Below are 24,101 nucleotides of genomic sequence, written 5' to 3'. Positions count from 1 at the left end.
GAGGGTGGGAATTATCTCAGCGTACTGTAAATATCTGGTGTGAACATCTGCCATGGCATGGGCGCAGCTCAGCTCCCTTCAGAGACTGGAGAGAAACGTACTCTTAGGGTACAATTCATCTGACCTAATTTAGGCATTTACTTTAGGATGAGATGAATCATGCCCTGGAAGTGCCTATTTCTTTCCAGTGACTATAAGGGGAGTCTAGACAGCCAGCACAGATGTGGACGTGAGCATCTCATCGAATGAATCGCATCCAACGTGATTAAGGCTTGACCTCAGCCACGCTGCTATTTGGCTGTAATATATCGACAATCTGACGCGTCATGGTACGCTGATGCAGTATGAAATCAAATAGCAACACGATGCTGCTTCAGGGTGATCTAGTAAAATGGGATTTTGGTTGTACGACATTCCCTTCCAATAGGATCACATCTTGCTACAAAGCACTGATTTTAAATGTAAGTAATTAAAATGCCACGCAGCATTTTAAGCCCAAATTGAAATATATTTATAAAACTTGCTGTCAACTTACCGGCATAGGATCCTTGCACTCCTCCAAGTTATTTTTGGATCAATGTGGTCACGACGTGCTCGCTTGGGGCATGCCTGGCAGCACAGCAGGGACCCTCACGACAAGAAAGAGCGTTTGTCTCTGGCACAAGACTGAGGTGCTGGAGCACGTCCAGAGAAGAGCAACAAAGCTGGTGAAGGGTCTAGAGTGCAAGTCCTGTGAGGAGTGGCTGATGGAACTGGGGTTGTTTAGCCTGGAAAAAAGGAGGCTGTGGGGGGACTTTATCGTTCCCTACAGCTACCTGACAGGAGGTTGTAGCGAGCTGGGGGTCGGTCTCTTCCCCCAAGTAACAAGCGACAAGAGAAGAGGAAATGGCCTCAAGTTGTGCCAGGGGAGGTTTAGATTGGATATTAGGAAAAAAAAATCTCTTCACTGACAGGGTTGTCTAGCGCTGGAATGGGCTGCCCAGGGAAGTGATTTGAGTCACCATCCCTGTGGGTATTTAAAAGACGTGTAGGCATGGCACTTAGGGACGTGGGTTTGTGGTGGACTTGGCAGTGCTTGGTTAACGATTGGACTCGATGAGCTTAAAGGTCTTTTCCAACCTAGATGATGATTCTATGATTTAGAGACATGGGAACCAAACCCATTGGCTCTCAGCGCCCACCTACAACACGTCAAGCAGACCCTGCCTAAATGACTCCATTATTCTATGGAGGAATAGAGATCCATGTGCCTTCCGTAGACAGAACCGCCGCTTGGCAGGGCCCTCCTCTCAGGAGGAGGCGCCGCCCTAAGACCACAGCATCCCCACTGCTGACAACGGGGCAGGTCCCTCAGTGCCCCAGCAGCCTGGCGGTGGCTGTGGTGAGGGGGAAGCACACCACTCGACCCTTCATAAATGGCGCCCGACCCTCCAACCTCGCCTCCCTTTTCCCGCCCTTTCCAACAACCCCCGCGCGTGCGCAGTGAGGAGCGGGACGGAGGGAGGGGGGGGGGACGACGACGACGGGGCGCCCAGGTGGGCGGGGCCGCCGGCCGGCGCGCGCGTGAGGACGTGGCGCTTTCCGGCCAATCGGCGCCCGCGTCCCCGCCGGAGGGAGGCGGGGCTGCGGCGGGCGGAGGGAGGCGGGGGCGAAGGGGCGGGGAGGTGGGCGGAGGGCAGCGTTGGGGGCGGGCGGAGGGGGAGGACGGACGGTGGAGGCGTCCAGTCAGAACGCCGATCGTGGCGGCGGGGGAGGCGGAGGCGCGCTCTGATTGGCTTGCGGGGAAGGAGCGCGGGGGGCCGTGCGGCGTGGCGCGGCGCCTACTTCCGGTCGGCGAAGCGGCTGAGGAGAGCGGGCGGCGGCGGCGGCTCCTGGTAACGGTGAGGGACGGGCCTGGCCCGGTGGGGCGGGAGGGGGCCTGGGTCCCACCGGTGGCGGGGGCGGCCCTCGGGGGCCGGTGGAGGGGGGAGCGGCAGCAGCCGGCCCCGCTCTGCGGGCTCGTTATGGGGGAGCGGTAACGTGGCACCGGCTGGGCCGGGCCTTGGGAGCCCCCCGGCCTGCTCGCCATGGGAACCTGGGGGGGAGCAGCATCACTGTGTCCCCCCACGGCCGGTCCTGTTGACGTGGGGCTGCCCCGCCGGTGAGGCCCAGGGATGCGCGGCCAGGCCCGGTACCGCCCTGAGTAACAGCACCCGTGCCCCGGTGTGTGTGTGTGTGGCAGCCGCTGCGTCTTGCCTCCCCCCCCCCCCCCCCCCCCCCCCCCCCCCGCCCTGTGCAGGTCGGGATTCCCTGCAGCATCCCTGGGAAACTGGCAGCTCCGCGGCTGCCTCAGCCCCGGGGGACGGATCCTCCGTGCTCATACCGCATGCCCGGGGAGGGGAGGCCTGGGGGGGACAGTACCGGGCTCCGGACCCCCGGCCTGGGCAGGCGTCAGGCCTGGTCCAGCCTTGGCCGCATCCTGCACCCGAGGTCACTGGCGCTGAGCTGCGAGGAGGCATCACCCCCAATTCTCTCTGCCTCTTAATAAACTGTTAGTGAAAACCCGAGCCTTCGGGTTCTTCGTATATCGGTGAATGTTTGTTTTAGGGCGTTAATGGCTTTTTTTCCTCACCCGTTATTTGTTTTAGCTCCCGTGGGCCTGGGGGAGCGGAGCGATAAGTCCTCAATCACTGCCATTAATTACACAGCAGGGTGAACGCTGGCGATTGCATATCGGAAGGGGCATGTTAACGAAACCCAAACCAACCCCGATAGTCGACGTAATCCTCCGTTATCCACACAGTTCTGTCCACTTGCCTTTTGGCATTGTGGCATCTTGTCCTCCGCCACCATTTGTCACTGTCACCCCTGTGTAATGTGGAGCTCTGTTGGTGGCCTGCGGAGGTGACCCACTGCTCTTCCACCTGTGGATAAGGACCAGGTTTGCCTGTCAGCCTAAGGCCACTGGGGAATGAGGTTAATCCCCTTAAAACCCAAAACAGAGACTTAATTCCCAAATTTGAGTGAATTATATTGTCTGTAGGGGCTTTTTTCTGTGAGGCTAGCTGGATTCCCAGGTGGGAAGTGCGCTTCCAAGGGGGTTTCTAGCTGTCTGTGTGCTCTGAAAATCTCCACAAAACCAAACCCAGCGCAGAATCCCAGGTTCTTCCCTCAATATCATCACAAAACCAACCAGAGTCCCATGTTCCTCCTCCAGCCGAGGTTCCAGGAGACCCCATTTTGAGGGAATACTTCCCAACTCCCCACCACTAATTGCTGCTTCTGACTTCCCTGCGGTTCACCGCCAAGACCCTTTTATTTAGGAGAACAGAAGACTGTTGCCGAAGTCCCTTCCCACAGCGGTTTGTGGTTTGCTTAACTAGCTGGGGAGAGAAGAGGGGCACAGGTAATAGAGTTTGAAGCCTTATTTTTTCCCAAAACTCTGAGCTCCAAGGAAAATTTGGGGGTCAGTCCTTTTGGTAGAGCAGCTGTCAGTTGGTAGAAGCTGTTACTGATGTGAATTATTTATGAATAATGGTTGATTTGGGTGTTGGTTTTTTTGTCCCACCAAGCACTAGAGCAGCATCTTTACCCGCAGAGGTAAGGCTCATCGCCTCCCTGGCACCCGGCATGATGCCAAGATACATGTTTGAGGTCAGATTGTCCCTTTTAATCACCTCATGGTCGCTTTGCGTGGACTTTGTAGATAAAATTGTGGTATTTACACCGGTTCCAGGTCACCCCGTGCTTTAGTCCAGCCGCGCTCAGGATTAGCAAGAGGTTGGTCTGTTAGGCAGGTCCTCAGCGCTGGGACGTGCTCAAAGTGAGCGAGTGTCTGGTACTCCGTGTAAATATATACATAGAGTTCCTCTTAAATAATGCCTGGGGTGTCCTCCCCCTCCTGCTGAGGTCATGGCCACGCTGGATTGCATCAGAGGTGCCTGGGGGTTGAGGATTTTTCACCCGGATCCAGCTTGGATTGCAAATGGCCATGCGGGTGTCACTTTTCATCTCGTTTGCTTTCCCATCCTCCCGTCCCCAGGAGGATGCGGCTTTCCCCTCGCCCTGCCAACTGATGGTGATTGTGAAGCTCGTTCCACATGGTTGGAGACTGATAGGAGCATCGCTTAAATCCTTCTGTGGTGGTCTCGAGAAGCGAGATGGGAGGAGATGGGGTTAAGTCACCCAGCTCAGGGAGAATCTCCCAGGGGGGTGGGGTGGTTCCAGGCATCCTTGTCATAAAAGCCACAAGAGAGTATTACTGCTTTCCACGATGTCTGTTTTATTCTTAACGCTGATATTTTTGTCACAGTGTTATCTTGGTTTCTTCTGTGAGGTTTGTGGCCTCAGGAACAGGTTTGTACAGATCAAAACCCAGACTCTGAATATCTGATGCGACCAGGTAGCACAGGTTTATGCTGATGGCTTATGCCACAGAAATTATCTGTGAGTTGAGGAAAGCTGCTGTTCTTCCATCTTTTCCATTCTTTCTGATGCTCTAGCATGCACGTGTCTCTTTTCTTCAGCTAAACTATGCCCAAACTTCCCTTTTATTTGGATTAATTAATGGCCAAAAGCCCAAGGGATCATTATGCATTTCTTGTGCACAAGACCAGAATTCACAGCCTGGATCCCTCATCCCTTCCCGCTGCAGAGCCCACGTTCTCCCTTTGAGATCCCCATGTCAGTGGATGCGGTCATGGCAGTGGGACTCCTCTTTTTTTTTTTTTTTTTTTTTTTTTTTTTCTGCTTTCCCCCCTCCCTGCCCCAGCAGAGTGATGGTTTCCAGCTTTCTCCACAGGAAAACTGGCAGTGCTCTCGTCAGGGTTTTGGCTTCTCTCCTTTGCTCACCGGCTGCTGCCTCGCTTCAGCCCTGAGGTCGCTCTGCCTGCTTCTGGGATGGGATGGACAGCTTGGACCTGCCAGCTTTGTCATCACGGTGCTCAAGGCTTTGCTCCCTAAGGAGCCTCTGGAGATCTCCAGAGCCAGAGAAGGAGCAGCTGAGGTGCTCAGTGAATGTTACCCAGTGCCAGGCAGGGTTTTGAGTGGCTCTGATGCTTGCTCTCGTCGCTGAGGGGATTCATACGGCACAAATGCTGCACGGATAAATGTGTAGTGCATTACGGGGTAGGGGGGTTTGGTGGATTCCTTGCCCTGCTGCCTGCATTGTTTTAGGCAAATATTGGTGAAGCGGTTGATTTTAAATAAAAAGAATCCCTTGACCTCACCAACTCCTGAGTAACACTTCAGGCAGGTAACTCTCCTTGGTTTATTCTATTAGACCTTTTTTTCCCTTCTGCTGCTCCTTTCTAACCTCTGCAAGTAATTTTAGCTGCATGGACTCTTTAACTTCTGGTTTCTACAAGGTAAAATTTAATTTTAAAAACTTTTTCAGGCAGGACTGCACAGGTGGAGTTCTGCCTGTGCGGAGAGAGTAAGGCAGCTTGATCCCGCTGCTGGAGAGGTGGGACGGCGTGCTGAAGAATACCTATGTCAACTGCTTGATTTAAATTTAGATTAAAGAGCTTAAGGATCGGGAATACTTCCGAGAGCCCTCTTTGATTGTACAATTCTCACGTTTTTATCCGGCGTTTCCAGCCCAGACGCGTGCTGTGACCATCCCTGACACCGCAGAGTTACTGTGTGAGTGCTGGACAAATGATCCGGGCGATAAATTGCCACGTCCTGAACGTCTCTGTCATCGTGTGCGTCTGTCACCCACCCAGCACCTGGAATTGCGTTCCAGACGGGTGTAGCGAGCCTAGTGGGACTTGAATTAATGGTGAAATATGTGTGGGCGAGGCTTCCATCCACATCAGGGTATCGGAGGTCCTGGAGGAGTGTCTGAAGCCATCGGGTGGGCAAGCTCCCTCACTGGGAAGGAGGGTTTATTGGGGAGGGAACTGGGCAGGGGGACGTGAGAGCAGAGGGCAGCCGGCGCGGCTGGCCACCGGCTTGGCAGGGGCTGCGTAATGGGCGATCTGCCCTGCATGTTTGCCATGCATCCTTCACATTCCTCACCGAGCAGGCTCTCCTTCCAACAAACACAGTTGTTGCTCTCTGCTGTACGGAGGGGCTCAGCTGGGGCTTGTGTGAGGGCTTTGGGAGCAGGGAGCTGCTCCGTGTGTGTGTGAATAAGAGTTTGTGCAAGCACCGTAGGGATCAAAGATCACACTTTCCCCAGATAATCTGTATTAATTCATCATTTTGCCCAGGTAATCTGTATTAATTCATCAGCTCTCCCTGTTTTGGCATCAGAGTTCTGGCTTGTGACCCTGGAACTGGCGGTGTGCTGCTCTGGCGTTCCTGTCACAGTGCGAGCTCCTAAATTCCCCTTCCCTCGCTGTCCCATAGGTGCATCTGAACCACCATGACCATCGCTCAGCTCCTCCTGTGCCTGTCTCTCTCCATGCTCTGCATCTCGAGCAAACCCACCGAGAAGAAGGACCGGGTTCACCATGACCCGCAGCTCAGTGACAAAGTCCACGATGATGCGCAGAACTTTGACTACGACCACGACGCTTTCCTTGGTGCGGATGAGGCCAAAACCTTTGACCAGCTCACGCCGGAGGAGAGCAAAGAGAGACTTGGGTAAGGAAAAGAGCCAAAATAAAAATCAAATTGGGAGAGAATGAATTCACAGTGGATTGTGCTGGCCATAAATGTCACCCCCGGCATTCGTGTACGTTCTCTTGCACCTCAGGTGGCAGAGGTAGTTTCAACCAGAGCCTTTCAAATGTAATTTTTAAGGCAGCAGTAGCTGAAATTTAGTGACCAGCACAAATGGTAGTGACAAAGTTAGGCAACACGTGTGCAGTTCTTGCCGGAGACGTTGCGCTCAGCCTGCAAGGTCACCTTGATTCATTCCAACCATGCACGCTTGCTTCCAAGCACCAACTACTCCCCAAAACTACAAAGAATAAATTAAACATCTTTCCCCTTAGCCGTACTCAAACTGTGCTAAACAGAGCTTGCTGGTCTCCAGTTACCGCTGGAGGCCAAAGGCCCGGGGGACTACTTGCGTTTTCCTGCTACGTTAGTCTTCCCAGTTGAGAAGCAGCTGGTTGCTACGTAGAGCCAGGAGTTAGCGAAAACAGAGCATCTCTTGAAAAATTAGCTTCTGCTTCATTGCTTTTCCTCCCCTGCCACCTGCGGATGTCAGAACAGGGTGTTTATCAGAGAGGGGCAGCAATGGCCCTGGCAGTCTCGGCTTCTCGGCACTACAGCGTGTGCCTTTGTGCATGCGGCAGCAGCTGCCAGCACAGTTGTTCACGTTGGGCTTAGAAAGGCTTAAACCTTCGGAGGTGCAGCCCCGATAAGACATTTTCAGAGACTCTTGAGGACTGCGCTCCTGCCTGGCACCTCTCTGGTGAGCTTGGCCTTGCCGTTGGGACGTTCCTCAAGATGTCGGTCTAAAGGACTGACTCGTGATGGTCCAAATTGCCCATTAACTCTTCAGCTTTGTCTGTTTTTCTGGTTTTTGAAGACAGCAGGCTGGTGGCGTTGTCTGCTTTCTGCCTCCTGCCCACAGAGCAGCGTCCCAGTGCCTGGATGGGCTTTGCTCACCAGTGTAGTCCTCGGTGCAAGAGCTGAACATCTCAACCCCACGCTATGGCTGGTGGAGCAGCAATTGGTGCAGACTGCAGTAAAAATTGAGGGGGGTGGTGGTGGTGGTGGTTTTTTGAGAGAATGAGGCTCCCTGATGAGAAGGGAAAGCTTAACCATGTGTAGGTGCTGAGGGAAATGCCACCCGGAGTGAGGTAAACTGAACAGATGCAGCTGGATTTGCAGGACAGAGTGATGCCAGGCTTTCCCACGTGCTTTAGCATCCATATGGATCATCCGGCTTGTCTGCCTGGGGTGGGAGGTAGCTGCGGGCCTCTCCACCAGCAGTTTGCTCTCAATAAAGGCTAGGCAAAGACAAAGCTGTGTCTGCTGTAAAGGAGTCTTTGCTGGAGGCTGGAGTGTGAGGTGTTTTGGGGGTTTTGGTTTTTTTGTTTGTTTTGGTTTGTTGTTTTTTTTTCCCCCTGGGGACTCTTTAAACTGGAAAAAACTCTTTGGACCACTGCATCCATTGCAGCAAGACCCTTGTCGGTCTGCAAACTGCAAAATAAGACAAGCCAGGTATTTTTTTTGTGAGGGAAGTAGTTTAGAGAGGATCTCTTGATCTCCCTAAAGCAGGAATGAATACAAAGGCAACTCTGCAGCTCTAGCTGCAGAGAGCAAAAATGCACCGGCTATCCTCCCCCCTGCACTGTTTTCCTGACCCGTAGGCTTTGTCATGGCTCTGCGCTTTAATTTCATTGTTCTGCTGAGTTATCTACTGGAAAAAGCTGGCAGTGGAAGCAGGGCTGGGGTAAGAGTTTCCACTCGGATGTTTTAACGAGGCTGTTTCAAACTGCTCTCGCCCTTGACACAAACCAGCCTTTTTTTTTTCTTTTCTTTTTTTTCTTCTTTTTTTTTAAGTCAGAGGCAAACTCACCACACTTTCCCGAGCCTGAATTGGTTTGATAAACTTGTTATGAATGCATAATTATGTAAATTATTTTTTTTAATGGCTGTTGTTCTGTTGAAAGGACCCAGTTTTCTGGGAGAGAGCTCTGACTCCGTGTTTACCGGCTTGGTTTCTGTACAGCTCGTCTCACCTCCCTGTTTCTTGGGACGACTGGGATTTTGGAACAGCGTCCTGTGCTCTACCTTGTTTTTCTTTAAAGGCTGCTGAATTAGGGAAACGCTCTGTGAATTTCCTGGCAATAGTGCTGAGCAAACAGGATCCCCTTGCTTCCCTAGGATGCCTGAGTGGGAAAGCAAAGCAGCCTGTCAACTCCAGCTGCCAGCCATCACAAAACATCTGGTGCCCCTGCCACCCCCTCCCCACACAGGCTGCTGTGGCGTTGTGTGACAAAACGGCAGGGTTTTTTATTAAAACTTAAGGGTTTTGTGGCTTCTGCCCTGGGAAACCAGCCTGTGAGCATCTGGTTTCAGCACTAAGCTGCTGAACCAGCTGAAGGCAGAGGTTTAGGAGCTGCCTAAGTGTCCTCAGCAGTGCCAAGCTCGCCCTGGTCTCCAGGTGGGGACAGAGTTTAACTTTCTCTTAATGCAATTAAACAGGGAAGCTGTTTTTTAATTAAACTTCTGAACTTCTGCTGCCCCACCTAGAAACCTTTCCTGGAAAAGTCACCCCAATGTGGGCTCCAATTCTTCATTCTGGTGGTTTTTCTTCCAATATATTCTTGTGACGGCAGCATGCCAATGCCTGAGCTCCGGGTGCTGAGCAGTACTTCACAGCTCAGCTGGTGGCCGATTTCTCATCACCCCTGGCTGAACAGATGAAAAGTGGTTTTGTACGAGATCTGCCACTACCCAATCTTGTCACTCGGCTGGTCTGCTCTGCCGCCTCTTCGTTTTGCTGACACTGTGGGGTTTGGTGTCATAGAAACCTTTTTAATGAGGCTGGGATGGTTCAGATTTTATGCTTGGGGAAGCAGCTGGGGAAATTCCCGATGGGATCTGGTCCTCGGAGGCTGCTTTGTGATAAAGCCGGGGAAGGATGATGCCCGCTTTTCCTGGCAAGCAAGTTTCCAACCAGCCCAGTCCTTGACTCTTGTGTTTGCAGTTTCACCGTTTGCAAACAAAGCAAGAGGCTTTAACCTGTACCGCGCCTTGTCGCACGAGAGTGTTACATGCTCTCATGGTGGTATTCCTGTCCTGCTCTTGAATGGCAATGCAATATGTAAAAGTTGAATTGTTTCCCTGAAATAGCAACTATTAAATAGCCTGTAAAATGACTCAAGCCTCCAAAATGTGGCGCGCGGTCTGCAAGCTGCCATCTGTCACAGGTAAAGTACAGCATTGAGCTGAAAGACTCTTCTAGAAGTAATGCAAATATTTTCACCAGTCTTATCCCAGCTATCTATTTAGCCTTTTGTTTTTAGGAACATCCTTTGTGCCACAGAGGAAATTGTGGTTTTGCTTTTTAAAAGCAATTACAGAGCAACAAAACCCGAGAGCTAAGTGCAGGGTGGCTCCAGTGTCCTGTCTATTTGACGAGGCTGGGTTTGCACCTGATGTTTCGCTTTGCATCAGTGTTCTGGGAATTAATACCCTTGTGGTGATTTAAAACACAGTCTTTTAAAATTCCTGCATTTGATTTATGGATTACTGAATTAACAGCACCAGTTTCACGTTGAACCTTCCTGTTAAAAGGAAAAAAATGATCCTGGTTGACCAAGGAAAATATTTTGGGCTGTCATCCCTGGCTTTAATTGCCTGGCGCTGCCAGGGGAGGACAAAACTGAAAGTTCCCAGCGCTGAGCTTGAAACGCAGCGTGTGCTGTGCCTGCCCTGCATTGCACAAACACCGCAAGTACTCCTAGGAGTAACACATGAGGAACGGTGTGGCGAGTATTAAACAGCCCAGCTACCCCTGACCGTGCTGCCTTCCCCTCCCCAAGGCTTGCGTGCATCTGCCTATGGATCTCTGCATTCCTCCCAGCGGCTTTTCTTCACAGCTGCTGCTAAAAATAAAGAAGGCACGCGGCCTCGCACCATGCTTTATAAACCACACGTCTCCGGTTTCTCCCTCGGTAAATGGGTGGGCATCATCCTCGGGTGGGATCCGACATCGACGTCAGCTTCTCGTCGCTGTCCTACAAGGGTGTTGTCTGCCTTGCTGGGCTTGGGCGTGCAAACAAGCCAAGGCTTGGTCTTTGTATCCTTTCATCAGGGCCAGGCTTCCCACTTTTAACATAAGTATCTGTACGCATTTAACTCCGTGCGCACTGTTGGGGTGGGAAGACACGCGACTGGGCATTTCCCAAGGTCTGACAAGAAAATGCTTTCCCCTAAGACATGTGATTTCCTGAAGAGTACAAAACCTGAATTGCCCCAGAGTGAGAAAGACGGTGTTTCAGCATCTAAACCATACACTGGTTTTAAGGATGAGCTGTCCGTGTGGTCACATATGCTGGGACCCGTTAATAAACACCTTGACTTGCTCACTCTGGCATCCACGGGTTCAAATGCTCTGCCCAGTAGAACTAGAGCCTTGTTTCCCTTAACTTTTGCTGGATTTTTCTGCATTTTCTACAGAAAGATTGTAAGTAAAATAGATGAAGACAAAGACGGGTTTGTAACTGTGGAAGAGCTGAAAGACTGGATTAAGTTTGCACAAAAGCGCTGGATATACGAGGATGTAGAGCGGCAGTGGAAAGGGCACGACCTCAATGAGGACGGCCTCATTTCTTGGGAGGAATATAAAAATGCCACCTACGGCTACATCTTAGGTAGGTCTCTACTCTTGGGATAAAAACTTTGCGGAGCCGGCGCTTGAAACTTGCTGTTTTGTTTTTGTAGAATGATTGTAGATAAGATAGACACGGATAAGGATGGGTTTGTGACGGAGGGGGAGCTGAAAGCCTGGATTAAGAAGGCCCAGAAGAAATACGTGTATGACAGTGTCGAACGCCAGTGGCAGGAGTTTGACATGAATCAAGATGGATTTATCTCCTGGGATGAGTACAGAAACGTGACATATGGCACTTACCTCGGTAAGGGGCAAGGTGTCTGATCTGGTGGTGGTCTCTAATCAATAAAGCAGAAGTGCAATGGAGCAGAGTGGGAGCTCTCGACTCACCCCCAAAGCCTCAGACTTAAAAAAAAAAAAAAAAGTCTCCTCCGAATTTACCTTCTGATGGCATTAATGAAGGGCAATCAAAGGGGGGGAAAAAAAAGAAAGACGTGGAAAAAACCAAAGGTGAAGCTTGCAATCAACATGCAGCTTTGTAACTCTGCTTTATTGATGCACTTAATTGTGAAAATTAGCTCAAAGCTCAGTCGTGAGCAATAATGCGATTAAAGGCACACGGTGTAATGTTTTTTTTGCCTTCTAGCTTTTGAATTTCAAGCTACTGGTAGCATTTAGTACCTGCAGAAAGATGCCGATTAACCTGTGGCTGTAGAAGCCACCCTTTTCTGGTTGTCTGTACCCTTCCTAAATCTGTGAAGATCATTAGCAAAGAGTCTTAATCACTTTCCAAAGTCCTGTGTGCACATCTCAGTTTCTCCACTTGTCCTGGCAGTAGCTTTAGATCCCAGAGCCTGTAGATTTTGGCATGTAAGACAGGTCAGCAGCCCCATAAGGACTTAAACACCCTGAGGAGTGAGGTAAGAAGCTCTTCTGGGGTTAAGACATTAGAAAAATATTGGTTCCTCTGCCAGTTGTTCCCGCCTCCTGGAACACAGACGTATATGGTATGATGAGCTACAGCTTGAAAGCATGAAATAAGGTTTAATTTACTAAATATTTCCAAAGATAGTCAAATGCTCTGCAGAATGTATGGAGGCTGTTGCCTCTCAGTTCTGGCTTATCCGTCTTCCCTCGGGCTGTGTCACAGCTTCTTTTAAATGAGTGGGTTAAAGCTCGAGGAAGATTGAAGTTTGCCATGCTGGTGGCTGGGGAAATCAGCCCCCCCAAGACTCTGTCAGGTCTTACGAAGCTTCCCAGACACCCTCAGGGCTGGGACAGGTCTTACTAAGCTTCCCTTTTCCATTAATAGTGTAATTACTGAGATCCACAGAAAGCCTAGCCTATCTGCCCATTCAAATCCAGCCTTGAAGGGGGAGAAGAGCTCCTAGGAGGGCTTTTATCACACTTTTTGGAGTCCATCTAGTGGGATTTCTGACCTGCAGGTATAGAATATTAAAAAAAAAAAACACAACAACAAAAAAACAAACAAAACCTTAATGAGAAAACCATTTCTCAAGCCTAATTAGTACAAGAGGGGAGCGCCTGGCCCCCACGACTGATGATATGCCATGAAGATCTGGCCAGCATGAGCTGGGGACCGGCGCTCGATGCTGAGTGCCCTTGGCAGATACTGATAAAGCCTATTACAGCATTGCTTCCACATACTTTTGTCTTTACTGAACGCCGGGAGGATCGCAACGACCCCGCTCTCGCAGCCACGCCACCGGGCTCTACCCGGCAGAGCCGTGCCTGCCTAATGCCTTGGCTCCGCGCTCCTTTTTTCACCAGGAATTGCTTTTCCATAGCTCCTTTCTGCTGAAATATTCTCGTCCCTTACACCAGACTCTCCCCTCCCTTCTCTCTCCCCTCTCCGGCCGGAGCGGCGTTGGAAATGACTCTGGAGAGCTTGACGCGTGGCCAAGAGGCTGGCCGATCCCTTAATCAAGTTAAGAACATCCCTCTCCCGGCGCGTGGGAGCCGAGGCACCACCCTCTGTTGCTGCTCTACTGAGTATTTAAAAAATGCTTGCTTTTTGTCATCAAAATGAAATGCTGTTGTTTTCTTTTTTTTTTTTTTTTTTTTTTTTTTTTTAAACTTCGGCACTGTATTAGTCACTGGGTTGCACCCAGTACTGTAATAAAGTAGCTCGGTGTGCATCAGCGCTGAAGGCTGTTTCTGTGGATCGAAATCCTGCTTTCTGTAAGGAAAGCGAGAACACTAAGTGATAAATAACGAAGAGCTTCATCTTAAAGTAAAACTCCATTTAAAACCTCCTTAAAAATAAGGATATAATAATAATAATGCTGCTTTTTTTTGTTTGTTCTTCAGTCCCATCAGACTCGCTTGTCGCCATGGGTGGGTCCTGAAACCAGAAACGCTTGTGTTTCTCCTGCTCCTATCAGGAAGATTAAAAAGTTGAGCTTGTGGCTTTGCTGCCTGCAGCTCCTGAGCAATTCCCCAGCTCTCTCCCCTCGATCTGCCCTATAAAATGTTTCACTTGTGCCACTGAGGTCAGGGACTAAAATGCAAAGCGTTTTTGGGTGGGTTTAACCCTTGTTAAACAGTCAGCTTGCTTGGCTCTTTGCTACTTGCCACCTGGTTGAAACTGATTAAGGCCACTTGGCTAATGGCAGTATTAAAAGAAATTGCTTTTAACTTCAGCTCGCTCTGCTTGTCCTGCAAGCTGATGCTGATCCCGAGGCTTTTGTTTGCTCTCGCCGAGCTTTCGGCATACGCCGCTATCCGAGGTGAAAGCTTGGGAATAGAGTAGGAAACTTTAGGCTTAATTGTGCCCTGGAGGTGACTTAAAATAAAATCTTCTTACCGTCTTATATTTAATGGTTGGCTAGCACCGGGGCTTGTATAGAGCTGCTTAATCCCCTGCCTTTTGTCCTGGATGTAAACAGAGAAAGGAGGGAGCCTTTTTTTAGACCAGGCCTGGCTCTCGCTTAACTTCGCCCCACAAGGATTTGGCTCCTCTGTTGTCCTCCTCTATCGATATTTTTCTATAGGCTGACAAACAAAGCTGACTTCGGTATCCCAAAGCTTATCTATAGCTGTTGGCGTAGCTATATCTAGTGTCCATATGTGCCCAGATATTCCCACTGTGGCGGGCGCTGGGTGATGTTTCGCTGGCTTTGAAGCCGCCCCGGCAGCGGGGAGCAATATCCCCTTACACATTCTCCTCCAGAAATAGCTTGGGCTGAGCCACCGGGGCCGTGCTGGCCAAAAAAACCCAACCCTTGTCTCCTCAGGGCATCTTCCCTGGGAATGCTGTTATCCCACGACCACTGACAGCTCCTCCTCCTCTTCCTCCTGGCAGAGGAGGTGCAGAAGACAAACGACGGCCGCTGATATCTAATATTCAGGCTGCTGTGGCAAAGCGTTGGGAGCTTGAGGGTGGGTTGAGGAAGTTGAGGTTGCGTTGAGGTTGGGTTGAGGAAGTTGAGGTTGGGTTGGGTTGGTGGTGACCATGGGGCATCTCCCCCCTACCTGAGCTGACCCGGGGCACTGCCTCTTTTTTTCTTCTGCCCAGATGACCCAGACCCTGACGATGGGTTTAATTATAAACAAATGATGGTGCGAGATGAACGACGCTTCAAGATGGCTGACAAGGATGGAGACTTAACCGCCACCAAGGAAGAGTTCACTGCCTTTCTGCACCCTGAAGAGTATGATTACATGAAAGATATAGTCGTGCAGGTGAGTCCGCTGTGGCTGGTGATCTCGCAGGAGGTGGTGGTGTTTATGGCAAAGAAATGGATGGAGAGGGTCGGGAGTCTGGGTGTTCACCAGAGACGGTCCTGCAGCGGGATGGCCTTGAGTGGATCAAGCGGATGTGGATCAGGGGTGGCTGTAGGCAGAGAAGATTGGCTGTGGAGCACAAAACATGGCTTTTGGGGGTTTCTTAGCGTGCAGATGTTATCCTCGTGCATGCTGGCGCTGGCATGGGACTGGATCAGCCCCAGTAAAGGGGTCACTGCCAGGGGGAATTGCTCTGAGCCCAGCTAACCGCTCTTTCCTCCTTGCAGGAAACCATGGAGGACATCGACAAGAACGGGGACGGCTACATTGATCTGGAGGAATACATAGGTGAGACACCGGCGCCTTGGCTCTGCTGCCGCATCCCCTCCTCACCGTGTCTGGCAGGAGCAGCTGCCGGCATGTGCTTTCCCGTCCCTCCCCCTCCTGGAATTTTATTATCTCTCTTAACTTCCTAACTTTAGACCTGCCCCGCTCCTCTGTCCTCGCTGTGGGATTTCTGGGTTAAATCCCAAACCGGTGACAGACACTGGGTGTTCAGGGTGGGAAGAGCATCTTCCAGACCCCCAGAGGGAAGGGAGCATCTGCTCAAAATCCAGGCTTGTCCGCTCTTTAATGCGGCGGGGGCTGCCCGTCCCTGCCTCCTCCCTTGGCAGCGGCGGGACGCTGAACAGCTGCCCTTTTTAACACCCCTTATCTGAAATGGAAAGCTTCGGCAGGGGAGAGGGGCAGCGAGAAGTGCCTCTGACTCCAAAATATGTCAGGAGAAACGCTGCCTTGCTTCTCCAAACCCATTTCAAGCAGCGCTTTAATATTTTGGAGGTGATTTTAGGGAAATAAAGAGGCTTAAAGGCGGTTCTTGAAGATGGAAAGGGGGAGCCCCTGTGGGCACATGGGAGTCTTCTTGTTTTCCCCCTGAAAGCAGCAGCCTGTGTGCTGATCCTGAGGTCTAACCGGGCATGACCTGCGCTCCCGTGGGATGGCAGAGGGGTGCTAGTCCCCCTATCCCAGCCGAAACCAAGACAACGTGTGTCCCGCTGGTGGTTTTTCCTTTGGGATGGATCCAGTGGAGGGGTGTTCAGCCTGCTGCTGTGCCTTCCAGGTGACATGTACAGCCACGATGGGGACGCTGACGAGCCCGAGTGGGTGAAAACAGAGAGGGAGCAATTTGTGGAATTCAGAGACAAGAACCGCGATGGAAAAATGGACAAGGAGGAAACCAAAGATTGGATCCTTCCTTCGGATTACGACCATGCTGAGGCGGAAGCGCGACACCTCGTCTACGAATCCGACCAGAACAAGGTGGGGACGGCACCTCCCGTCCCCAGGGGGGCCCCAGCGAGGATGTCCCCGTCCCCCCACCCTGCAATCTCTGCCGGAGCTGGGCCCACAGCCCTCGACTTCACAGCTCAGAGGCCTTCCTTTCCCCAACGATAAGGCTAAAGCCCTTTGAAATGGCTTGGCAAGCGCCTTCGTTAAGCTATCTAATTAAGAGTTGCCTGGGCGCGCGCTCCCCGCAGCGGTTCGGCTCCCGCGGGGCAGCGGTCTCCATCCCTCGGAGGGGTTGAGTGGGATTTTGGGGAGCTGGGGAGGGAGGAACAGAGCACTGTGGGATAAATAATTGGAGTTTATGTCTGTTGCAGGACGGCAAGCTGACCAAAGAGGAGATCGTGGAGAAGTACGACTTGTTTGTGGGGAGTCAGGCCACAGACTTCGGGGAGGCCTTGGTGCGACACGATGAATTTTAAGAGCTGTACAGAGAAAGCTGTTTCTTAAATAATTTATTTTTTACAGTTTCTGGGATTATCATAAGAAACATTTTTCGCTACTGAGACTGTTATTTCAGGCGATGAGGTGAAACAAAAAAAAATATCTCTTCCCGTCCTTTTTTTTTTTCTTCCTTCTTCCCAAAGGGATGGGGACTCGCTGTTCTGAAAACCAACTCTTGCTACGACACTTCATGGGTTGTGGTTTTTGTTTTTTGTTTTATTTTTTTTTAGATTTACACATTGTTTTATGGTCTTAACAAGTTCTGTTTATTTTTGTATTTGTTTTGGTTCCACGTGAAGTGAAGAAACACGTATCCTGACAAGCTAAGGGTAGAGCAACGGTAACGGTTCCCCCCTCGCCCTGCCTCCCTCTCTCCCCTTTGATTTGTTGGTATGTACTCAGCTACGGTCTTTTAAAATAAAATAATCAAGAAAAAAAACCCCTAGAACAAGCCAGAGAACAATAGGGCCAAAAGGAAAAATAAAACCAGAGGTGAGTCATGCTTGTTTTAGACCGGGCTTTGCAAATCCAAACACGGTTCATCTGGCCCGGAGGGAGTCGTGCTCAGCTCCTCGCCTCCAGCTCCAGCGGGATTTGCAGGCAGCCCTTGCCCGGTCTGCCCGCACTTTTCCCAGTTCTCCAGGAGGAGCTGGATTTGCAAACCCCTCTCTGAAACAACGGCGAGGCTCCGAGTCAGGCGAGTGCCGGCAGGTGCTTCATAACCAGAAATGGGTGCGGGGCCATTCCACGTGCTTCACTCCCTCCGCCAGCCCAATTAACAAGCTCCTTAATTAAGCAGAGCTGCATGGGTGCAGGAAAACCGACAGCAATACAAGCTGATGGTGTCGGTCCCCTCCCCGTCAAAATGCTTTCCCGCTTCTGCAGCCCTGGGCGACGCTCAAAGTGCCTTTAATCCACCCAAAAACGCTGCGAAGGAGGAACGGCGGGGCCGGCACCCAGCCGGGCATGGGGGGAGATGCTCGCCGCACTCCCATCGTACCTGTAGCATGAAGTTACTCTTTCTTGATTATTATTAATATTCTATTTTTATTATTTTTATTATTTTAAATTTTTTTGTAACCCTGCGTTCCCCGCTTCGCCCAGGGACGTCTCGCTTCCCTCTCGCAGCCCGCTCGCCTCGTCCCCGCGCGCTCGGCCGACCAGCAGCAACGTGGATCCTCCTCCGGCGGCGTCACGCAGAGGTTGGTGCCGGCTGCCCGCGCCGGGGAAACAACAAAAAAACCCCCCCGGCTTCTCCCTTAAATCGGTCTCCAAGGGTTAAAAGCGCGGACTATAACCTATATATACTCCTCGTATTTCATGTACCTTTCTTAAAGTAACACTTTTGATATAACTCGATGGTGAATCAGATAATCCTATACGAGATCCGTGCGGTGAACGTGCCTTCGGCGCTCGTCCCCCCCTTCCCTGCTCGGGGCTCTCGGATTTGGCCAGTGGGGAATGCTGGGAAAGACTCACCAATGCAGCACCATCGGGCCCTGGTTGCTTCCCACCCCCCCAACATCAAACCCCTGGCCAGCTCCGGCACGCTCCGGCACGCTCGGCTTTCTCCACCCAGAAGGACTTAGAAATGACGAGCATGCGGCTCCTCGGCATTAACGACTTCAGACACTAATTTTGTTTTCCGGCGTGGGGTTCGCCCCCGCTTTCCCCTGTTGTTGTGTGTGTCGTCCCCCCACCCTCCCCACCCCGTGTTTATTCCTCTGGTATTTCTCCTCTCGGGATGATTTAATTTTTGTCCTTCTGGTGTAAACGGAGCTTTGCAGCCGTGCCGGAAGATTCTGTGGCTCAATAAACCCGTTTACATTCACCCCATTAAGCTGCATCGGGGTTTTGTTGCGCGGTGACGGAATCGCTCCCGTTTTCCCCCAAAAAAATATGATGTGGGTGAGGGCTGGGGGAGGGTGTGTGTGACCCCCCCCGCTCCTCTGGCTTGCGCGGCGTGGTGCTGGCCGGATCGTCCCCCGCTCGCTCGGGACAGGGATAACTTAATTTGGAAGTGTTTATGTGTCCTGGGGAGGGCTGACGCAGCCCCTGGGCCCCCCCCCCCACCCCAAAATGGGGCATCCCCAGATCAGGGCTCTGGGGTGCTCAGCCAGGCCCCTTCTGAACCCCCCCCAGGTTGTGCCCCAAACTGGGCATGGGCACTCTGCGCCCTCAGGGAGGTTGGGGTGTGGGGCTGGGGGGGGGGATGAGGGTCTGATGTGGGTCCTGGGTGAGTCCTGCACGCTTGTCCCCGCTGCTCCTGGGTGGGGGCTCTGCTCTGCCCCAGCCCCATGCATAAGGGGCTCAGCCCCATCCCTGCCCCATAGATGGGGGGCTCAGCACTGTCCCAGCCCCACAACTGGGCTCCAGCACCGCTCCAGACCCAGGGAGAGGAGCTCAGCACCACTCCAACCCCATAGATGGGGGCTCTGCACAACCCTGACTCCACGGATGGGATCCAGCCCAGCCCCATAGGTGGGGGCTCAGCTCCACCGCAGCCCCACAGAAGGGGGCTCAGCCCCAACCCAGCCCCATGGATGGGGCTCGGAACCACCCCAGCCCCATGGATTGGGAGCTCAGCACAATGTTAGCCCCATAGATGGGATCCAGCCCCAGGGATGAGGCCTCCAGCCCCACAGATTTTGGGGCTCAGCACCTCCCCAAACCCCATGGGTAGTGGGAGAGGGCAGCACCCCACCTCCCTGCCCCACCACCGCTTGTGGGTCCCGAGCAGGACGAGGGGGCAGGGTCCTGTGCTGGTATCCATCCGGTCCCACAGCCGTGGGACTGAGCCATCCACGGAACCCCCCCCGTCCCCACCCCGCCGTGGGGCCACCGACGCGCAGACAGGCTCAGCGTTGCGTTCAGACCTCGGCGTTGCGTTCAGACCGCGGCGGTGGTTTATTGTCCCACCCGCGCCTACATCCTAGGCTGGCCGAGGGGGCGGCCCCGGACCCCCAAGGCAGCCCCAGCCCCGTAGTGAGGACAGCCGGGGGGTCCTGGAGCCGGGGCGGGCGCTGGTGACTCCTCAGCTGGGGCTGACCTGGCTGGAAGAGACAGACGAGACCTCCGTCCTCTGGGCCGAGCTGGAGATGTCCGAGTCGTCCGTCATGGGCTTCCCACAGACCGTCTCCATGATGCAGGCGCGGAACTACGGGGACGGGAACGCGGCCGGCTCAGCCCCAGGGGGTCCTGCATGTCCCCTGTCCCCCTTCCCTGTCCCCCATCCCTGGGACTGTCTTCCCATCCCTGATGCCACGCTGACCCCATCTCCTGTCCCCGGGAAAATGGTACCCCCTGCCCTGGAAGATGGTTCTGGGCATTCCCAGGTGTCCCCAAGTGTCCCCAGGCATCCCAGTCCCTGGGTGTCACTGGGTCTCCCTCATCCCCAGGTGTCCCTGCTCCTGGGATGTCCCCAGTCTGTTGGCACCAGGTGTCCCTCGTCCCTGGGCGTCCCTGGATGTCCCTGGTCCCCAAGTGTCCCTGGTCCCCAGATGTCCTTGGGCAGCCATGGGTGTCCCCGGTGTCCTCAGTCCCCGGGTGTCCTTGTCCCCGGGTGTCCCCGGTCTCTGCACGTCCCCGGTCCATTGGCATCCTTGGTGCCCAGTCCCTGGTCCGTGATCATGCCTGGTCCCTGGGCACCCCTAAATGACCCTGGTCCCCAAATGTCCCTGGACATCCTTAGTCCCCAGGTGTCCTCGGGCACCCCTGGATGTTCCCAGTCGCCTGGGTGTCCCCAGGATGTCCCCATCACCCAGATGTCCCGGGGTGTCCCCAGGGGCACCTGTTTGTTCATGAAGCAGTAAATGATGGGGTTGTAGACGCAGGCGCTCTTGGAGAAGAAGGCAGGGATGGTGACCAGGCGCAGGTCGAGGCCGTGGTTCCGGTTGTTCACCATGTACATGGCCAGGGCCGCGTAGGGCACGTAGCAGAGGCAGAAGGAGCCCACCATCACCACCACCATGCGGGACACCTCCCGCTCCGCCTTCTGCGTCGTGGCCGACTCCTGCTGCTGCGCGGCCACCTGCGCCCAAAGCAGGGGGTCAGGGTCCCACCTTGGCCCCTGGCCGGACCTCCTGCCCTCCTGCCTCTCTCCGGTCCGAGCAGCCCTTCCTACCTCCATCCCTCTATCCCTCCTTCCCTCCAGCAGACCCTCCATCCCTCCATCCATCTATCTCCCCATCCCTCCATCTCCCCATCCCTCCACCCCTCCCTCCATCCATCTCCCCATCCATCTCCCCACCCCTCCATCTCTCCATCCCTCCATCCCCCTCCATCCCACTCCACCTCTTCTGCTCTCCATCCTTCTTTTCCTCCCTCCCTTTGGCCATTTCTCCTCTCTACCTCCCTCAATCCCTCCCCCCCCCCCCCGCCATCCTCCCACCCTTGCACACGCGTGTGCGCAGCCCCTGGGCTCCCCGTGCCCGCCGTGCCCCCGGGACTCACGGCCCGCAGGGCGCTGAGCAGCTGGGAGTAGGAGAAGATGATGAGGGAGAGGGGCACGATGAAGCAGAAGATGAAGAGGAACCAGGTGTAGTACTCGCTCTTGTACTTGGTGCCCACCGTGTACCAGTCGGGGCCGCAGGAGCACTGCAGCCCCTCGGGCACGTACCTGTGGGGCAGGCGCACTCAGCCCCCCGCTCCGTGCCACGTGGTACACCCGTGGCACCCCCCGGGGCACCCCTATGGCACCTCTGGGTGTCTCGGCACCCTCCTGGCACCCCCGTGGTACCCCCACGGCACCCCTGGGGCACCCCCGTGGCAATGCTGGGCTGCTCCACACCCCTATGGCACCCCATGAACCCCCCCCCATGGCACTGCCATCCTGCTCCGCACCCCTGTGCCGCCCCTATGGCACTGCTGGGTGTCTCCGGACCCTCCTGACACCCCCATGAGCCCCCCCACCAGATGAGCACCCTGCCCACCCCTGCCCACCATCCACCTCCCCCCCCCACCTGCTCCACCCGAAGAACGGGGGGATGGCGACGCCGACGCCGATGACCCAGGTGGCCACCACCACCATCAGGGCGTGCTTGGAGCTGAAGCGGAAGTTGCCGAAGGGTTTGCAGATGACGATGTAGCGTTCGAAAGCCAGGAAGGCCAAGGACCACCCTGTCACCAGCCCTAGGGGGGGGACACCACCAGGACCTCAACCCACCTCCCACCAACCCCCATGGCCCCACCAGACCACCGTGGTCACCTCCACCTACAGCCCCACCGGGTCATGGTGGTCACCCCAACCCCTACAGCCCCACCAAACCATGGTGGTCACCTCTACCTACAGCCCCACCGGGTCATGGTGGTCACCCCAACCCCTACAGCCTCACCAAACCATGGTGGTCACCTCTACCTACAGCCCCACCGGGTCATGGTGGTCACCCCAACCCCTACAGCCTCACCAAACCATGGTGGTCACCTCTACCTACAGCCCCACCAAACTATGGTGTTCAACGCTACCTACAGCCCCACCAGGTCATGGTGGTCACCCCAACCCCTACAGCCCCACCAGACCCCAGTGGTCACCTCCACCTACAGCCCCACCAGGTCATGGTAGTCACCCTAACTCCTACAGCCCCACCAGACCCCAATGGTCACCCCCACCTACCTCCGGTGGCCCCCACGAAGCCCTCCAAGGAACACATGTGCTTGCCAAAGACGAAGTAACCCTGGGAGCTGGAGACGAAGACGGTGAAGACGCTGAAGATGCAGGAGATGAAGCCGCTGAAGGAGATGTTCACCAAGATGTAGTTGAGGGGTTGCCTCAGCTTCTTGTACTTGACGGTGACGACCAGGACGATGGCGTTGAGGGGGGTGCCCACCAAGAAGACGAAGCCCATGAAGGCGGTCTGCAGGTAGAACGCCCACGGCGGCGCGATGTGATATTGGGGACCGTCCCAAGGTCCCACCGAGGACCCGTTCTTGAAGAGGTAAAACTCTTCGTCACCCGACATGGTGATGGGGCTGGGGGGGGGGTGGGGGGACATGGTGGTCCCCTGCCCTCCCCCTCTGATATACCCTGCCCAGCCCCAAGCCGCTTAACGGCTGAGGGGGGGATCAGGGCTTCATCCTTGGGCAAACTTGAGGATTAGGGGGGGCTAAGCCGGGCTGAGAGCCTAATCGGCCTCCCTAAGCTGGGCCGAGCCGATTGCCGAGGCTCCCGGGGGATTTGGGGGGGGGGGGGTTCTTGGGGGTGGGGGGTCCCCCAGGGGTCCCCGGGACACACAGGGCACCCCAACCTTGGTCTTGCTGCCACCGGGATGTCCCAGCCCTGTGTACCCTGGGTTGGTCCCGGGGGGGTGGTTGGGGTCCTCCAGAGGGGGGGGTTGGGGACCCCTAGTGAGGTGTCCCCCCCTCCCCAAGCACCCTAGGGTGCCCCCGCAGCCCCACGGGGACACCCAGTGCCCCCCCAGCATTTATTGCCCCCCGCACCGCTGGGGGTGCGCTACTTGGGGGTGCAGCGTCAAAGGGGGGGGTGCATTGATGGGAGGGGGACACGGCAGAGGGGTGCACTGCCCGCGGAGGGGGGGTGGTGCATTTTTGAGGTGCATTGCCGGGGGGTGCATTACCGGGGGGGATGTGCACTTTTGGGGGGGTGCACTGCTGGGGGTGGATTGCAAAGGGGGGGGCGTGTGTGTGCATTTTCGCGGGGGGGTGTGCACTGCCGGGGGGGTACACTGCCGGGGTTGGCTGGTTGGGGGGTGCACTGCTGGGGGTGCATTGCAGGGGGGGGTGCACCTTCGGGGGGGGGGGTGCATGCACTTTCGGGGGTGGGGGGGGTGCCTTGCCCGGGGCGGGGGAAAGGGGCTTGTGCACTTTCAGAGGGGCTGCAGAGCTGACGTTCCCCCCTCCCCACCGTGCCCCTCGCCCCCCCCAACTCCCCAGTACCCCCCAGTACTGCCCAGTACCAGCCCCCCCCCGGCTGCCCCCATCCCGCCACCACCCACGCGTGGCCCGTGGAGGGGCGGATGGCGCTGCCGGCGGCTCGTTGGTCTAGGGGTATGATTCTCGCTTAGGGTGCGAGAGGTCCCGGGTTCAAATCCCGGACGAGCCCGGAGGTTTTTTTCCTGGCGCCCCCCCCCCCCCCTCCTTTTTCCTGCCCCCCCCCCCGCCCCCCGGGACCATGGGGCCTCCCGTGGGGGCAGGAAGGATGAGCACAAGCCGCTTAGGGGGGGGGATTAAGGGCTCTTGGGGCCGCCCCCCCCCCCCCCCCCGGGGGGGGCTGGGGGTGCATATAAAGGCCGGGTGGAGTGGAGGGACAGTGGGGTGGTGGCACCCCACGCGGAGCCCACGGGCGGGGGGGGTGCGTGTCCGTTGTTGCATGGGTGTCAGGGGGTGT

The 24,101-nt window shown here is 54.7% G+C and overlaps 2 protein-coding genes and 1 non-coding gene across 6 annotated transcripts; 2 read left to right on the top strand and 1 right to left on the bottom strand.

Annotated features, from left to right (window-relative positions):
- Window positions 1–1,779: 1,779 nt before the first annotated feature.
- Window positions 1,780–18,595, top strand: CALU (calumenin). Of its 4 annotated transcripts, none has more exons than XM_049813835.1 (7): window positions 1,780–1,880; window positions 6,334–6,570; window positions 11,071–11,264; window positions 14,763–14,929; window positions 15,259–15,319; window positions 16,092–16,291; window positions 16,633–18,595. In XM_049813835.1, the coding sequence occupies exons 2-7, from the start codon at window positions 6,350–6,352 to the stop codon at window positions 16,735–16,737; spliced, it is 948 nt and encodes a 315-aa protein (XP_049669792.1). In that variant the 5' UTR covers window positions 1,780–1,880; window positions 6,334–6,349; the 3' UTR covers window positions 16,738–18,595. The 4 variants fall into 4 exon arrangements, with proteins under 4 accessions (XP_049669792.1, XP_049669793.1, XP_049669794.1 ...); XM_049813836.1 differs by having other exon boundaries at window positions 1,793–1,874; XM_049813837.1 differs by lacking the exon at window positions 1,780–1,880 and adding an exon at window positions 5,601–5,620.
- Window positions 18,596–19,677: 1,082 nt separating this feature from the next.
- OPN1SW (opsin 1, short wave sensitive) lies at window positions 19,678–22,731 on the bottom strand. The gene is made up of 5 exons (XM_049814236.1): window positions 22,371–22,731; window positions 21,721–21,889; window positions 21,212–21,377; window positions 20,550–20,789; window positions 19,678–19,916 (listed from the first exon to the last, which is right to left on the bottom strand). The coding sequence occupies exons 1-5, from the start codon at window positions 22,714–22,716 to the stop codon at window positions 19,794–19,796; spliced, it is 1,044 nt and encodes a 347-aa protein (XP_049670193.1). The 5' UTR covers window positions 22,717–22,731; the 3' UTR covers window positions 19,678–19,793.
- A 1,013-nt stretch (window positions 22,732–23,744) lies between these two features.
- Window positions 23,745–23,816, top strand: TRNAP-AGG (transfer RNA proline (anticodon AGG)). The gene has a single exon. It is a non-coding gene; the product is annotated as a tRNA-Pro (tRNA).
- The last annotated feature ends 285 nt before the right edge of the window (window positions 23,817–24,101 follow it).

Source organism: Accipiter gentilis, chromosome 11 (genome assembly GCF_929443795.1).
Source record: "Accipiter gentilis chromosome 11, bAccGen1.1, whole genome shotgun sequence".
In the NCBI taxonomy this organism is placed as follows: domain Eukaryota; kingdom Metazoa; phylum Chordata; class Aves; order Accipitriformes; family Accipitridae; genus Astur; species Astur gentilis.
Note: the sequence above shows the minus strand (reverse complement) of the source record. Positions and strands in the feature narration are given on the sequence as shown.